This window comes from Neomonachus schauinslandi, chromosome 6 (assembly GCF_002201575.2).
Source record: "Neomonachus schauinslandi chromosome 6, ASM220157v2, whole genome shotgun sequence".
In the NCBI taxonomy this organism is placed as follows: domain Eukaryota; kingdom Metazoa; phylum Chordata; class Mammalia; order Carnivora; family Phocidae; genus Neomonachus; species Neomonachus schauinslandi.
The window spans coordinates 98957031-98973914 of NC_058408.1; the positions used below are offsets into that span (position 1 = coordinate 98957031).

Below are 16884 nucleotides of genomic sequence, written 5' to 3' on the forward strand. Positions count from 1 at the left end.
ACTTTTTTAAAAGACAGACTTCGTTTTAGATTTATAGCATTGACTTTTACACACACACAAAAAAAATCCTTTCAAAATTCTTAAAACCTTGTTTCTCCTTTTTGCAAGGGAAGAGGGCGTAAAAGTGACTTGGGCTTTTATTGGCTGTGTTCAGTGGCGGCGAGAAGAAAATGAGAAAGGCGTCTCACTGGTGCTTTCCTTTTCTGTTTTTAGTGCCCCCCCCCATGACATCTGTATCTATTCCTAAAAAGATTTTGCTTCAGGCTTTTGTTTTGTTTTGTTTTTTAAAGAAAAAGAAAATGAAAGGAAAAAAAACCAGAAGATCCAGTGTCTTTTCTTACAACACCATAGTCTTTTATTGCAACATTTTCCTCAGTTTAGAAAACTGTGTCCCCACGAGTGGACGCTTGTAAAATGTTATAAACAGAACAAGGCCTGTCACACACAGGCTGAGACGCCCACCCTGCTAGGCCCCAGGTCAGACAGCACGGGATGGTCTGTGCTCTTGCTTCCAGAAGGGGAGCCTGGTTGGCCTTGGTCCACAGGAAGGGAGTCCTGGGTGAAGCCTCCGGCAGGGCAGCCATCCTACGGGAGAGAGGCACAGGTCTCACATAGGCCTAGGAAACAAATGGAACTGACCTGGACCACAGCCCAGGCAGGGAGGACTGAGAACCCCAGTGAGGCGGGGGTCCCCAGGACTCTGGCCAAGGACCCAGAGGACACCATCAAAAGTGAGCAGGGCCTGCATTTATTCGGATGAAATCACCAACCACTTCCACTATGGAGATTTAACCTATGTCTTCCAAAATAGACTCCCTCCGATGGAAGTCCTCTCCCAGATAGAGTCATTTATGTACCTAAACACAGAGAGTGGCAGGCTGGGCCCCCCCAAGTGTCCCTGGGGTTGGCCAGGAAACCAGAAGCCCAGAACCCCAGAGGTTCCCACAGGGTCCCCCCCCATCAGCTGGAGTTTTGTCCCTTACAAAATCGGCTGAGACAGCAGCCTAGAAGCACACAGGGGTTCACCGGGAAGCCCCCCTCTGCTCCCTGAATGTGAGCCCAATGGCAACCCACCCAAGGGTCCTGTTAGCTCAGCTGCCTCTCCTTAACTTCTCCAGCGGCTGGCAGGCAGGCCAGGCTTCAGTCTTAACCCACTAGCTTTGTAAAAACTCACTCTCGGTTAGGACGGGCTAACCGGGAGGGGAGTCTATCTAATTCTTCCTTCTTAAATGTAACCTATGGTATATAATCAGGACCTAGAAAAGGAAATATAGCAAGTCTCGTGAAAATGAAAGACTGTAGGGACGAATAGTTTGAAATTAGGCTCCTATTAACAACCTGAGTGTTGCAGAATGCATGAGCTTTCCCTCCCAGGATGGGACGGGAGAGGTTCAGGATGCAGGCCATCTCGACCCCAGCTCCCCTTCCTTAGCTGGTCTCACCGTGCAGGCTCCCCTTCCTGCCCTAACAGACAGCATGCCAGCCACCAGAAGACTCTGCTCTCTCCTGCTCTGAGAGCCCTGAACCCCAACACATGTGCATGCCCACACATGCGCACACACACAAACATGCAGGCACACGCACGAGAAGCCTGGGGTAGAGAAGGCCGCTATACCCTCCCCAGGACCAAGTGAACCCTCAGCCAGCACAGCTGTAGGCCAAACTCTCCAAACCCAGAAAGAATCCTCTAGGAGGTGTCTTTTTTCCAATGGCTCTCTCTCTCCCTCTCCCGGTTTTGGCTTTCTGTAAGTTGTGTGTCTGATCAGTACATCCCTGGTGTCTTACTCTAGGAAAAGGGCGTCTGCCCTTTGGCATTCGTCAGGCGGGTACCGCCCGTCAAGCATTCTGCCCCCCCAGCAGTACCTTGTCTCCCGCCCCGCTCCAGCTCAAGGTGGAGACTGCCGCATGGTCTTCCAGCTTGAGGAGACGAACAGGTCCCGGCTCTTGGCCAGCCGAACCATGAGCCGCCCCACGTAGAAGCCACTGATCTGGCCCACGCCGTCGTTTCTCCCCATGGCCAGGAGGAACGTCAGCGCCCCTGTGGAGCAGACACATGCGCACAAACCAGACCCCCGCTCGCCATCCGTGGGCCTGCAAGTCCCAGGGCGCAAACCCTCCCGGGGCCTCCTGTGTGAGGACAGGGAAATGCGTAAGACTTTCGGGGAGACAGGCGAGGCCCTGAGGTACGCGGGGCTTCCTTACCTGGCTTGTAGGCCTTGAGGGGCCTCTGCTTCATGGAGTTGACGATGTTGGCCACGGCAACGCCGGCATGCAGGCCAGCGTGATAGGCCATCTTGGGCTCCTTCACGTCTGCACAGTCGCCGATGGCGTAGACGTGGCTGCAGCCTTCCACCTGGAGATGCTCGTTCACTCGGAGCGCGCCATTGCTGGCCAGGTGACTCTCTGCCGGGCAAAGCCAACCCAGAAACCCTGTCACGTGGCCGGGAGAACACGGAGAAGATACCCGTCTGGGGCTGGGTAAGCCACCCTCCAAAGGCACAGCTCCAGAGGCACACATCCACCTCATTTAGTTCTGCCTCAGCCCCCACCTCAGAATTGTTCCTGCAAAGTCAAGGTGACTATTCCGGGATGGAAACCGGTAGCACGTGCCGTTTTCTATAACACGCACGACCCTGTAAAGTCACTGCCTGACAGGGACTGTGCTGTGCCTCTGCCAAGTCTTGAATTTCCCTTTGAACAGGGAGCAGATTTTTTAAGTCAATGCAGGGCTCTAGTAAATGATAAACTTTTTAAGGGACTTAAAAGAATTATTTTTGAAAATATAACATTAAGACAAAGGGGTGTAAAATTCTGGGATCTCTGGCCATTATAGGCGCTCGATCCCACCCCCACGCACGGCCTGGACTCGCTTCCTTCTTCTGGGACCCGCCAGTTCTTTCCTGCAGGACCCACACAGGTGCTCCTCGTCCAGGAGGGTGCTACGGAGTAAATGATAGCGACCTGGGGACACAGCAATCATGGGGCCTGACGAAGAGTCACAGAGTCTCCAGCTCACCCACGGAGGCCAGGACTCCACCCCCCGCCCCCCAGCCTCCAGTTAGCTGGGGAGTTCACTATTGAACCTGAGGCCACATTATTTCCTCTACTCCCCAAATGGTCATTCCAAGCTCAGTGGCCAAAGGTCTGGATCAGGGTCTGGGGAGAACAGCACACCTGTGAATAAACAGTAAAAAGCCTGACTCAGGAATTTTGTCTCCTCCATGTTCACAAAAAGTGAAACAATTTATCTTTCCTTCGCTCTGAAACCTGTTCCCAGCTCTCACCACGAGGGGGCGGGCTCTGATTTTTGAAAGACTGGTCACTTGGGCCACCTTGGCCTAAGTCATGGCCAAAATGCAGGAAGGCATAGCAAGAGTGGACCCAGGCCCGAATGTAAAGTTTGATGTCACCATTCAGAAGAGACCTGAGCTGTTGGGAAGGAGGGGGGAGGAAGGCAGGGCAACGCTGATTCCAGCGGAGAGAGGCCTGCAGGGCCTGCGGCGGCCGGACAGTAAGGAGGCGGCCTGGGGAGCGGGCCCCGGCCCCTGCTTACCGAATGCACTGTAGTAGGCCGAGCTATTGATCTTAATACCGTTGCAGACGATCACCAAGTTGGTGGCCACCTCTGTGCCTTTGTCCGTGTGCACCTGGATGCACTCTCGATACTCGTTAAAAGGCAGATCCTCCAGGTTGCTCACCCGCTCACCTGTCAAGTGAGATCCATGAGCGGGAGGCCGGCAGGGGGTGGGCACAGCATCAAGGGACCCAACAAAGCGATCCTTCCCTCCTGCCTTCCTCCCCGCCCCTCTGCCAGTCCACCCTGCTGCCCCAAGAAGCACAAGGTGGCCATCCGACCCCCAGAGAGGATCCAAAGGGAGGAAAGTTCCCAGAAGCAGTGTGGGAAAGTGAAGCTGGATTTCTCAAGAAGTTCTGGGAAAAGCAATTTGAAGGGGACCTCAACCACACATCCTGGAATGTCAGCCACACCACCCTAACCAGGCAGCAAGACCCTCCAGGCGCACCGCCGACTAAGGTGAAAGCAAGAAAAGTCCAGAAGCTCGCCCACACTCTGCACTGCCCCAGAGTAAAGGTGGTCCCAGTATTGCACGGCCAGGTACAAGGAGACCAAGAGCCGGGAGGGGTCTGCACAGAGCAGACACGTCACCCCTCCCTGTGGAAAGCGCAGAGGCTGAGCCCCGTGAAGTGTGCCAGCCACGGCGCCAGGGTTAGGGATCTACTGTCTAGACAAGCTGGGTGGTGCTCTCCCCTCCTGCTCTCCACAAAGCTCACACTCCTCAAACAAAAAATACAAACCAAAAAAGAAAAAAAAGCCCAGTCTACCACAGACACGTCATAATTCAGGTCAAATCCTTGAGGTGATTTTTTAAAGCACTCAGCGAAGTGGTCCCACCTCCGCTGGACAGTGTGCCGCCTCCTGGCCTGGGGGTGCCGTGAGTACCAGGGCCTCTGCCCAGTCTGCAGACAGGCACACCCCCCAGCTGGACAAGGCTCAAATGCTCAAGCCCAGGACCCAGAGGGCCCTCGAGCTGGGGCAGTGAGCCTCTGAGCCCGATCTCGCCGGGCCAGGGGGAGGGGTGGGCAGGGGGGGCACGTACTCAGCAGCAGCTGCACGCCTTTCTGGAGCAGGATCTCCTTCGCTTCCTGCCGGACGCAGGGCAGGATCTCCTTGTCGGCAAGGGCCACTTGGGAGTGGATGAGAGTGACCTGGACAAGCGACCACGGGGCAGAGAAGGAGCCACTGAGTCTTACAAAGAGAGGCTCACAAACGCGTCGGTCTCTCTCCCCCACCTCCTCCCCACCCACCGGTTTACTGAGGCCCCAGAGAAGTCATCTGCCCAATGCCAGAACCAGGTAAGGCGAGCTGGGCCGGAGCCCACATCTGGTCAGAGACTGTCTCAGAAGGAGCCAGAGCTCCACAGTCCACAGCCACCCACCCCAGAGCCGCGGGGGGATTATTTCCAAGCGTCTCGGGCACTGATGATTACAGTCTATACATAAGCCATGGCCATTCTGGCCGCAAGTCAGGCTGGCGTTCACATTACGGCCAGCTCTAACACTGGCACTCCCAGCACGTCTCCTTGCCATCTGGGTTAGCACTGGGAAGCGGGGGCAGCCTGGCATGAGGCTCGAAGCTCGGGCTTTAAAGCCAGACTGTCGGAGCTGAAGTCTCCTCTCAGATACTCACTCGGACACCCCCCGAAGAGTCCGTCAAACAGGGATCCAGTGCCACCCACAGGCAATTAGGCAATTTGTGACGACGAATTGAGAAAACATGTAGAAAGCACATAACTCAGCACATACTGAGTCCTGAATAAAGGGTGGACACTATTACTTGTATCTGTCCATAGACATATGCAAGTCCTACTGAGTGGCTTACAACTTCAGCCTGGTCTTCACCCCATACATCCAAATTTAAAAACTTTTACATCAATCACTCATAATAATGTCCAATACTTTGTCAGAGAACAGCCATATAATTAAATTAGCCCATTCTGATCTTTTCAAAACCAATCTGCCTTTCCCTCGGGAGAAAGAACCAGACACGGTGTCCATGGGGTTCTCAGAAGCCGGTCTAGCATCAGCTGCAAGCAAGCTCTTGCCTCAAGGACCCATAATTACCGCTCATTACTCAGCCCTCTGCCGAGCCTCTACCTCCTGTGGACGGTCTCTTTCTCTCCAGGGCTCCAGGCAGGTCCTCCATCCCCCCATCATTCAAGGGGCCCTCCTGCCACGGGCGCTGGCCAGTCCTTCCCCCGCACGGGCAGTGAGGGGGCTGCACGGCAGGGACCCCCCTGCGGCTACTCAGGCCAAGGGCTACCGTCTCGTGAAGACCAAAAGGCCGCCGCTTGCCCCAGACAAAACACCACCTGCAGGTGTCTCTGACCAGGCCAGCTGCCACCAAACAGAGGGAATCAAAGTCTACGTTTATGTCTCAAGAAGCTGAACACCGCAGGGGACGCGAGCTCACCTTCTGTAAGGTAGCCCTCCTGGGCTCACTGCCCCTGGTTGGACCGGAGGGCAGGCCCCCTCCCTGAATGAGGACCGGCCCCAGCTCTGTGGGACATCAGGGGACTCCCCACTGCAGAGAGCGGGGGCCCCGGAAGCACGTGATCCCACTCCGCGATCGTGGAGCGCCGCCGCCCGGGCCCCAAGCCAATCCCCCATGCTCCTTGCACAGAGACGCCGGGCTCTGAGAGTCCAAAGGCAAGGCCGTGTGCCCACCTCCTTCTCGGGGAATTCGGTCTTAACCTCTGCTGCCATCTCCACTCCGGCAGAGCCGCCTCCCACCACCACCACCGACTGTGAGCGCTGGACCTGGAGCGGAAGGAAGCGTGAAACGCACCCTCAGACCCAGCCTGTCCTGTGGCTCAGCCAGGGTGGGGGCTCCTTGGCCAAAGAAGAGTCCCAATTTGGGGTCCAAACGTGCTTCCTCGGCGCCAGGTCGTGCTGGGCGTCTCCCCGCATGTTCTCGCTTGCCCACCATCCACCATTCAGGTGACCACGGCCCAGGTCTGTCTGAGTTCATAGCCAGGATCCTAACCTCCACACTCACATCCGTTCATGACGGTGCAAGAGGCTCCCCAGGCTTCTCAGAAGCTTGGCAGGGTGGGCAGGACCTGGCCATAGTCACGCAGCTGCACTCGCCGTGGGATCCTTCTCTGGGGCTCCACTCCCCATCTTTCAGCAGTGCCAGACCCTGCCCACCCCTCACTGAAAACTGCTTGAGGTCACGGATCCACGCCCGCTCCATAAAACACAAAGGCCTGTGCAAACGGGACCCCAAGAGAGACAAGTCGGGGATACACCAGTCACTACATGAGGCCTGGGGTGCTCCTATCCAGACTTCGAGGAGAGACAAAGGTCCCCACCAGGGAGTCTCTTCCTACTAACTCTCCATCTCCATGGCTGCACCCGGGGGTCTCCTTGCTGCCGCCCCACATGTCCCCATAGTGGTTCCCCTCTTGCGGGGCCCCGCCTGACCCTCGCGGCCCACCCCATCCCCCACCCCCAGGCCAAGAGGCCGCTCACCTGCTTCACCATGTCCTCGTAGGCCTGGATAGCAGCCTCCCGGCTGGAAACTTGATTAAACTTGCCCGGAAAGAGCCCGGTGCTGCCAGTGGCCAGGATAAGGTGTGAGAAGGACAGGGCCTGTGGGGGGCGGGAGAAAGGAGGTGAGGGCAGGCTTGGGCTTCTGCCTGCGATCGGGCCCACCCGGCAAGCAGCACCAGCGGGGGAGAGGCCTGGGCACACCGCGGCCACCCTCCTCTGAAAGGAGCAAAACCATCATGCTGAGCAGGCCAAGAGGAAGCACTAGAACCCGGGCCATACCTAAGGGAGCAGCGCGCCCGTCCTGCTGGGGCCGCCACACACAGGACTGGGAGGGGTGTGCTCCCACGGCGGCGGGCAGGCCGGGCACGGGAGGCTGCAGTGTGGACAGCAGAACTCAGCCTCCTGTGTGCAGTCCGTTAGGAACCTCCTAGGTATTTCCCAAGAAACTTCCCCTGCTCCCACAAAAAAAGGGAGGGAGGGAGGGAGGGCAATTCTGTTTGGAGCCTAAATATAGAAAGTTGACAAAATCAGCACTGCTCTGGTGGGAGGGGGAGCGGAGGGGCTGTAGCCCTTCAGCCCCTTCTCCGTGGGGGCCCAAGATGCCCTCATGATCCCTCCTAGGGCTCTGGAAAGCACTGCCCAAAGCACAGGACAAGGAGACTCGGTCATCTTTCCAACTGAGAGATTCTTCAGCCCTAAAACTAATTCAAGGAAGACAGATTCGCACGAAGTCACTGAGGACAGAAATTGTGTCCCCTAGGGCCAGGCTGGAGGCGGCCCTTACCATGACATATGGCAGCTCCCTGATAGATCCCCAGTCACTGCAGGGGTATGCCAGGCTCTGGGCTCTTCCCAGGGCTGGGGAATGCCGAGATGAGTGAAAGCCTCTCTGCCCCAGTGAGCTCCCAATCCAGGGGATGTGGGATCATGTGTGCGCCTAGCCTTTGATTCCACATAGCAGGGGGGGCCCCCACAGGCCGGCTGGGCTGGGGCCTGGTCTGGGACACTAGCTTTCAGAGTGTAGACTCTGGGGTGAAACTGTCTGGGTTCAAATCCTGGCTGAGTCTCTTACCAGCTGTGGGATCTTCAGCAAGCCATTTAACCTCTCTGTAAAAAGGCTATACCACCTCCCCCATGGAGTCATGGTGGGCATGAAATGAAACTAAGTAAGGCTTGGGGTGCCTGCATGGCTCAGTCACTGGGCGTCTGCCTTCAGCTCAGGTCATGATCTCAGGGTCCTGGGATCGAGCCCTACATCGGGCTCCCTGCTCGGCGGGAGGCCCGCTTCTCCCTCTCCCGCTCCCCCTGCTTGTGTTCCCTCTCTCGCTGTATCTCTCTCTGTCAAATAAATAATTAAAATCTTTAAAAAAAAAAGAAAAAAAGAAAGAAAGAAACTAAGTAAGGCTAAGACAGTGCCTGGCGTATAGGAAAGGCTCAGGAAAAGTCTGCTGGGGCCAGGCCTTTGCTTATGAGGAATCTGCTATCCGGCCAGCACCATGTGGGGGCTACTGATGACTCTCCACCCTTGAGAACATCCAGGTCCCATCCCACCGGCAGCTGCGCCCCCCTGGGGCCTCCTGAAGCCAGCTGAGGATCAGGTCAGCCCCCACCATGCTCACCTCACCATCCTCGAGCAGCACCGTCTGATTCTGCAGGTCTATCTCTATGACCAGCCCCTGCCGGAAGTTTTCCTTAAAGGTCACGGAGTAGGAAATGAATGTCTTTTTGGCAAACCCTGGGGAATGGGTGCAGAGGAGGTCAGAGAGTAAAACTGGGCTGCCTGCGGGAAGCCAGAATAACTCAAAACCTTTCCTGAGGGGTAACCTTGGCCAAAGAGCTGAGCCAGTGGTATTGTGGACATACCACCGCCCCCGACAGCGCCCGCCTGGGCCTCACCAGGTCCCCGGAAGCTCCAGCTCTTACTTCTACAGCCTTGATACGGTAGCTGCTTAAGGCCAGTGACCTAAAGAATCTCCAGAATTTCTCTAAAGGTGGAATTTAGGCCTTGCCCTAAGTGGCAAAAACCACCCCCTCACCCACAGTGGTGACAAGACCACTCTCACAAAGAAAGCCCCAGAAAAGAGTCCATTACCACTTTCCACGGAGGCCCGGAGGGCTGCCACATTGTGATGGAAGCAGTCCTTCATGTCCACCAGCATGAAGGGGATGTTCAGAGCCTGCAGCTGGCTGGCAGCAGCTATCCCACCAAAGCCCCCACCCACGATCACCACGCGCACAGCTCCCACGTCCACGGACACCTGGGACCCCATCTCGGACCAGGCACTGCTGGGATAGGAGGAGAGACCACATCAGAATCAGGGGGCTCAGGCGCTGGGCGGGGGGGACACAGCAAGAGAGGCCTCAAATGACAAGACTTGATCTTTTAATTTATTATTTATTTTTATTTTTTGTAAACTCTACACCCAACGTGGGGCTCAAACTTATAACCCCAAGATCAGGAGTCACATTCTACTGACTGAGCCAGCCAGGTGCCTCATGACTTAATCTTTTAAATTATATAACTGTCTATTAAGGAAATTCCAATTTTGTAATGTGTGAATTAAATTCCAAAGGAACAAGGTGTACCCCAATTCTACCCCATTGCCCAACCACCAGTTCCCTTCTCGGAGGCATCCGCGATTACCCCGTGTACATGAATCCCTCCAGATAGTCTCTGCACCTACAATGTTACTTTTTGCACACATCAAACAAATTGTTGTGTATTTTTTTCATTCAATATATTTGTTCCCTCGACAACGTGCATTAACTGGGTTCCTGCTTTCTGGCATGCTCTGTGCCGTGGACATGCCGTAATCACGGACGGACAGAGATGTGGTCTCTGCCGGTATAAAGGCAGGACCTGCAGGCTCGCGGGGCCGGGTGGCTGAGGCTGATGATGGGAGCTGTGCAGTAACAAGAGGCGGGGGTGGGGAACCGGCAGGCACACTGGGCAGACACTGGACTCCGCCCGGCACACAGGCCACCACCTTGAGCCCTAGGTTGAAGGAGATCAATTAGCAGGTTATGCCGAGCAACCCGCAAAACAGGATGTGGTACGATGAACGTCATGACAGTAGGGTGGGGAAGAGGGGCCTGCGGTGGGCAGGTCACTCCGCTGAGCATTCCTGGGACAGGGGAGGTGCACCTGAGCCACGTCCCCCAGGAGAGGGGGGAGAAAGCAATGTCTGCCGGTAAGAAAGAGGGTGGGGGAGAAGCACTGATCACGCAGGTTCCAGTCAGAGGGAGTGGGGTGCCGGGTCCTGCCTGATGCCTGCGACAGGGGAGTGGTCACCTGCAAGAGCGTCTGCAGAGGGCAGAAGCCAGATCTGCAGGCCAAGTGTGCCCCAGGCTCATGCTCACACGGGGACTGCGGCAGCCTGACCAGTTCCTGGCAAACTGAGAACCAACTTTGGTTGAACCCCTAAGGAGCTAAAATTCGAGAACCACTGCCTGGCCCCGAACTGGACGCTGAAGGACGGCTGAGGCAGAGGACAGCATTGGGCTGGGTCACTAGACGCTGAACTGCTGAGCACAAAGGAAAAAGACAGGAGCAGTTTGCCTGTGCTTTCCTAGCTAGCCTGGGAGGCTGCCCACCACCAGGTTCAGCCTCCCGAGGGCCTGGGTCATCTGGTACATCCCAGACTCTGCCTCTAGGGAGGGCGGAGGGGCTGGCCCGGGGCTGCAGCGAGGGGCCCCATCCCCAGCCCAGCTTAGCCCCAGAGAAGGGCACTCATGGTGCAGGCCTCAGGGCTCGTTGGGGTGGGAGCCTCGCTGCCTGAGGAGCTGAGACCCTGAGAGCATCCTGCGGAGAGATGCTGGCTCAAGGGCAACAGGCAATCAAACCTCCTCCTGGCCTGTGCCAGGCTTCAGGGAGAGGCAGGAATAAGCCAGGCCGCCGGAGAGCAATGCTAAGGAAAGAAACAAAAGCTTCCCCTGCACAGAAAGCAGCAAGAGAAGCTGATAGCTGCTGTGGGCTTCAGGGAGGGGATGTTCAGGGCGAGGGGCGGGGATGCAGAGAGGGGGAGGGCAAGGAAATAAGAAATTGAACTTAACCTTTTTTTTTTAATTTTACTTATTTAGGGGTGCCTGGGTGGCTCAGTTGGTTAAGTGTTCACCCTCAGCTCAGGTCATGATCTCAGGGTCCTAGGATGGAGCCCGGCATCGGGGCTCCCTGCTCAGTGGGGAGCCTGCTTCTCCCTCTCCCTCCCTCTGCTCGTGCTCACTTGCTCTCTCTTGCTCACTCTCTCTCTCAAATAAATAATAAATAAAATATTTCAAAAAAAAAAAGGATTTTACTTATTTATTTGAGAGAGAGTGAGAGAAAGAGAACACAGAGGGAGAGAGCAGAGAGGGAGAAGGACAAGCAGACACCCCTCCCCGCTGAGCAGGGAGACCAACACAGGGCTCAATCCCAGGACCCCGAGATCATGACCTGGGCCAAAGGCAGACACTTAACTGACTAAGTCACCCAGGTGCCCCAGAAATTGAACCCCAACCTGGAAGGTCAACCTTGAAAGACAGACAGCATGTTCCAGTCCATCTGGGACCCTCTCAGACAGCACTACAGGGAAGGGAAGGCTACTACTCTGTTCTATATCATCTGTGTGGCCTGGGGCACAACGCTTCCCCTCTCTGGACCACGATTTACCCTCTGTAATGGGAGGGGACACACTGAGATGTCCTTGCACACGTAAGTTTCCAGGACATGGTGACCCCCCAAGGTGGCCTCCAGATCTTCCCCCACTTACAGAGGCAGCTTATGGACCTCCAGGAACCGTTCTCATTGGTATTCAAATACCCACTGTTTCATTTCTCCCCTGGGGGAGAGAGAACCTGGGGATGGGGCGGGGTGGAGGGGGTGGAGATTTGGCAGAGGAAATTAGAAGAGATTTAACTTTGCTTCTCATTAGCTAAATGGTCCCCAGTGCATTGAGGCTTGTACATTCTACCCATTTTACAAATGAGGAAACTGAGTCCTCAGTAGGGCTTTGACCAAGACAAGTCCCCAAGAGTGCCACTTTCACGGCTCCAGGCCTTCAGAAAGGTAGTCCAGAGCTGGTCCCCTGAGTGTTCATCAGGCTGAATCTGCCAATTGGGCCAGAAAAAGAATATTTCCTGGGGCCAGGACCCAAGAGGGCCTAGGGACCCAGCCAGAAGTCAGGAGAGGACCCCAGGAGCTGAGCAGAGCCTGTGAATGTGGAGGGCTATGGAAGAGGTGCATTTCACCTGCCCCTTTCAACACACCCCTCTGTGCTAGCAGCCTGAAAGGAGGTTGGGGAGAACCCAGAGAACTCTGTTTCCAAGTTGGCTGGGCACGGGCACTAGAGAGGATACACAGCTTGCTGGGGAGACAGGGTCCACCATGGGTCAGGTCACACCAGACCACCAGGGCAGCTCAAGGAGGAGCCCTGAAAAAGAGTGGAACTAGGGGCCTTCACCACTGAAGGCAAAGCTTAGGCCATAAAGTCCAGTGGCAGGAAGGGAGGGGTTGGAAGTTCAGGGAACGAGGTGGGGAGGCCAGGAGGGCAGGTGGCAGGGGCCAGCAGACCCATGTCACACTGCCAGGGCTATTCTCAGGCCTACCCCCAGGCCGTAACCACCAGGGTCTCCTTCCCAGTGAAGAAAGCCCCATGACCCCAGCATAGGCCTGACGGACAGTGGGTTGGCCAAAGGAGTTGAATCCCTGCTCCCTCAGCCCCCAGGGATCATCAGCTGGCTTCCCCAAAGGGCTAACCCTGGCCTCAGCTAACCCCTCCATGAAAGCAAACTGCTTCTCCGACTCCCAGTGGAGGGACTGGGGCCTGAGGGCAGAGCCAGGCCCCTAAGGGGCTGCCATAGCTGGGCCAGGGGAAGGGAGGTGCTTTTACACTCCAAGCCGCCTGAGGCCTCTCCTGGAATCTGTCCCTCTCTCCCCCCTACTAGCCTCTGGCGCTCCCACTTGGGGAATGGGGGCTGGCAGCTCTCCAGCCCATTCCACCCTTCCTCCTCAGCAGCCTCCCCTGCCCAAGGCTCTTGGACACACCAACGCTCCCTTGGCTCTTCCAGTGCCAAGTCTTGCCTGGCCCTGAGGACAGCCAGACTCTGCTAGGCCACAACTACTTGGGGACACCAAATCCTGGGCTTAAGCCATAGACCTGCGTTCCCAGCTACATACCCTAAAGGCGCTCTCTGTCAAATAAATACACAAAATCTTTAAAAAAAAAAAAAAAAAAAAGCCTAATCCCACTGTGTACAATCGGACACAGACACCCAGCTCCACAGACACATAGACACATAATGATTCCATCGGCTGGCATTCATTGTGCTTTTATCCATACCTCTGTGCTGAACAGCTGTGGATTTTTGTCCCCATCTTGGAAACCAGTTTAATAATTTGTCCAAGTTCCACCCTCAACACTCTGACCGGAACTGCACTCCAAACCAAAACGCTAATAGTGGTCACCAGGTGATATTTTTACTTTCCTCTTTAAGCTTTTGTTTTGTTTTGTTTTTGTATTGCTTGAAAATTTTTAACTGAGTATGTCCTTTTTATAGAAATAATAAAGGTTTAAAACCAGGGCAGGCCTCCTACCATCTATTTTTATAAACTGAGATATTCCTATATTACACTAGTTGAAAGTATACAATCCAGCGGTTGCTAGTACATTGATAAAGTTGTGCAACCATCACCACAATCTAATCCCAGAACATGTTCATCACTCACCAAAATAACCTCTTACATTAGCAATCACTCCCCGTGCCCTTCTCCCTCCAGTCCTTGGCAACCACTCATCTCTGTCTCTACAGATTCACCTGCTCCCTACCTTTTGCGTCTGGCCTCCTTCCCTTAGCATAACGTTTCCAAGATTCATCTAAACTGCAGCATATATCAGTATTCTTTCTTTCTTATAGCTAACATTCCATCGTATGGAGATACCACATTTTGTTTATCCATCCGTCAGGTGGGTTGTTCCCACCTTTTGGCTGGGAGCATTGTTATGAATAATGCTCCTATGAACATCTGTGTACAAGTTTTTGTGTGGACGTTTGTTTTTAATTCTCTTGAGTGTATACGCCTAGGTGTGGGATAGCTCGGTCCTATGGTAACTCTAGATTTAACTTCTTCAGGAACTGCCAGACCTGTCACCTGATTTTGAACTGAACATCAAGCCAGAGAGAGTGACCCCAGAGAATCTTAACTACATCAGTCTAGACTCAGAATGTTAGCATAAAAGAAGATCCAAGAGAACAAATCGTAATTGTCCAGCAACTCTTATGGAATGCTACCTTTGCCACCTCCCCAATACACACACACACACACAATCTGGTTTACACTTGTATTTTCTCGGTAAATCCTGTTTTCTCTGCCAAAGACACCAGCCTGACTCCAGGAGGGTTCTTCTCCAATAATACAAGCGAGGGCCTGTTAGGAATCTACTGAGAAGTGAGGAAGTTACATTTGTGCCAAAGCTGTTAAAAGGTCATGCCTCAGAAGACATAAGAACCATGTGGGCTCTAACCAAAACGAGGACATGGCCCCAGCATTGCTTCACAGAGATTACAAATAAAACACGCAGTTTTTGAGTCATAACAGTTACACCAAGGGTAGATTTCCACAGCCATGCTTCCAAGTGGCTGTCTGAGTGAGGGGGCCGCTGGAGTGTGACTCACCCTGAACGTCCCCTCACCATCTTGGGGAGGGGGAGGGACAGGCAGCCACACTCACGGGTCAGGGAAGAGGGGGGCAGGCTGAGAGTTGGCATTCCATGGCCAGCCCTCCAGGGGATGCACACTGAATATACCCCAAAAAAGACTGATTTCTGAAGGAAGACAAAGCCTGAAGAGGGAGCCGCTCTGGGCAGACTCATTCAGGTGGCACATACACACTCACAGGGAAAACCAAGACCCTGGAACTTGGACACCCTCCTGGGAGCAAGTCACTTGTGGTTCCCTCAACACCCCGACAAGAGTCTGCTCCCCACCTGTGTCTGGACCCTGGCTTTCTCATCTCACCACCAAAGACCAGTCTGGCGCTGGAGGACAGCAGCTCAGGCCAGCTCCACCCGATACCCGCTAAGTAGTCCTGAACAAGACCAGGCCCAAGTCTCCTCCCTGAGGTGGAAGCCCTCCAGATGCTGCCTTCGGCCCAGTGCTCCTTGGAGGGCTCCTCTCTAGGTGCAAGGGTGAGGGCAGGGCGGCCTGAGAGTTTGGGGTGCTAGAGTGGTCATGCACACTTATACACACCAGCCTGAGCAGGCCTCCCTGATATTTTACTTATTTTACCTGCTGGCCTTCGAACCCAAGGTACGAGCTAGCTGCCACACCTGAAAGCCCTTTCCCAAACTGTCTGACCCTCTGCCCTGTGCCCGGCCCTCGGAGGGATCATCAGCTCCCCAGGGCCTCTCCCCTTCCCACCCTGACTGTACATCCAAAGGTCAGAGGGCCTCCTCCTGGAGGGGAAAGGCGGGTGTGTTTACTGGGGTGGGGGGGGGGGGAGTAGGAAAGCGCCCCACATCAGCCACTAGAAGCAGCTCCGGGTGGACTTCAGGCTTCCTGGCCTTCCCCAGACCCGCCAGAGTTAGTTCAGGACCACTGGCCTTTGTCCCCTTGGAACCTGGGGCTGCAAGGGGAGAGAAGCGGACCTCCTAGCGCACCCGAGTCGGTGGGCACTCGGGTAAGCCCAGGTATTGCCCCCCTACAAACGGGGGCTTTCCTCCTGCCCGGTAACACTAGTTTCCACCCAGGGGTGACCCTCGAGCACTCCCAGGGTGGGGGCGTGAGGGAGGGGCCGCCCGTCTTACCCGGGATGACTTCGCGAAAGTTTCGAGGGGCGGATGGGGAGGGGGCGAGTTTGCCCTACCCTCGCCGTGACTAAACCTCCCAGTTTTCGTGTGCTGGGGGAACTGGGGTGAAGCAGGCCTGGGCCCGGTTACCCCGCACGACCGCCCTCCCCCGCGAGGGCCCCAACGCCGGCGCACCGACCTCCGACGCCGTCCGCCGCGTCTTCCAGGCCCGGCGACACCCCTCCAGGCGTATGCGGGGCCGAGCGGGCGCAGGGACGCGGGGCCCCTAGAGCCCGCCCCGTGCGCCACCCCGCCGGGCCGCCCCCGCCCCGGCCGCTCCGCTGTCGCCGCGTGCCCCGGGCTCCTCCCGCTGGACGTGGGCGTGGCTCGGCGCGCGCCCGCCCCCCGGCACCGCTCCCGGCAGCCCCAGAAGGCGCCTCGAGCACTGCGGCCGTGCACCCGACCCCCCCGCCCCGGCACCGCCCCGCGGAGGGCGATCCGGACACTGCGGCCGGGCACACGACCCCCTCCCTCCCCGGCACCGCCCCCCGGAGGGCGCCCGGGGCACTGCGGCCGCGCACCTGCCCCTGCCGTCCCCGCCCGCGAGAGCCCTAGCAACCAGGAACGCCTTCCGGGTGCCTCCGGCTTCCGCCGCCTTTCGGCCAGGCCCCTCGGAAGCTGCGGGAGCTCGGCGCGGCTCCGGGGCACTGGCGGAGCCACCTCGGGCGGCGGGTCACCAGCCTCCGGCTGCACGCATGTAAATGCCAATGCGGGAGACCGCGCCGGGCACCCGGCTGTAAGCCGGCACTGTGCCGGGTGCGGGGGAGGGCCGGGGGGCAGGATGGAGAGCCAAACAGGCGCGGGTCGCGGTGTCCAGTCCGGGGTAAACACACAAAACTTGTATCGCTAACCGCAGTACCAAAGACCGGGGTTGCGCAAAGGAAGCGTGCCAAGGCCCCTCTCCAAGGATGAGAAGGGGTGGGCCCGGGGGAGGAGAGAGGCAGCTGTGCTCTGGGGCTGCAAAGACGCAGAGGCAGGACAAAGAGCTGAG

The 16884-nt window shown here is 56.3% G+C and overlaps 1 protein-coding gene across 3 annotated transcripts; it reads right to left on the reverse strand.

Annotated features, from left to right (window-relative positions):
* Nucleotides 1-329: 329 nt before the first annotated feature.
* AIFM2 (apoptosis inducing factor mitochondria associated 2) lies at nt 330-16131 on the reverse strand. Of its 3 annotated transcripts, none has more exons than XM_021699599.1 (10): nt 9716-9759; nt 9164-9357; nt 8691-8806; nt 7051-7170; nt 6244-6336; nt 4617-4725; nt 3554-3706; nt 2203-2403; nt 1864-2038; nt 330-585 (listed from the first exon to the last, which is right to left on the reverse strand). In XM_021699599.1, the coding sequence occupies exons 1-9, from the start codon at nt 9724-9726 to the stop codon at nt 1887-1889; spliced, it is 1149 nt and encodes a 382-aa protein (XP_021555274.1). In that variant the 5' UTR covers nt 9727-9759; the 3' UTR covers nt 330-585; nt 1864-1886. The 3 variants fall into 3 exon arrangements, with proteins under 3 accessions (XP_021555274.1, XP_021555275.1, XP_021555276.1); XM_021699600.2 differs by lacking the exon at nt 9716-9759 and adding an exon at nt 16033-16131 and having other exon boundaries at nt 351-585; XM_021699601.1 differs by having other exon boundaries at nt 351-585; nt 3593-3706.
* Between the last annotated feature and the right edge of the window lie 753 nt (nt 16132-16884).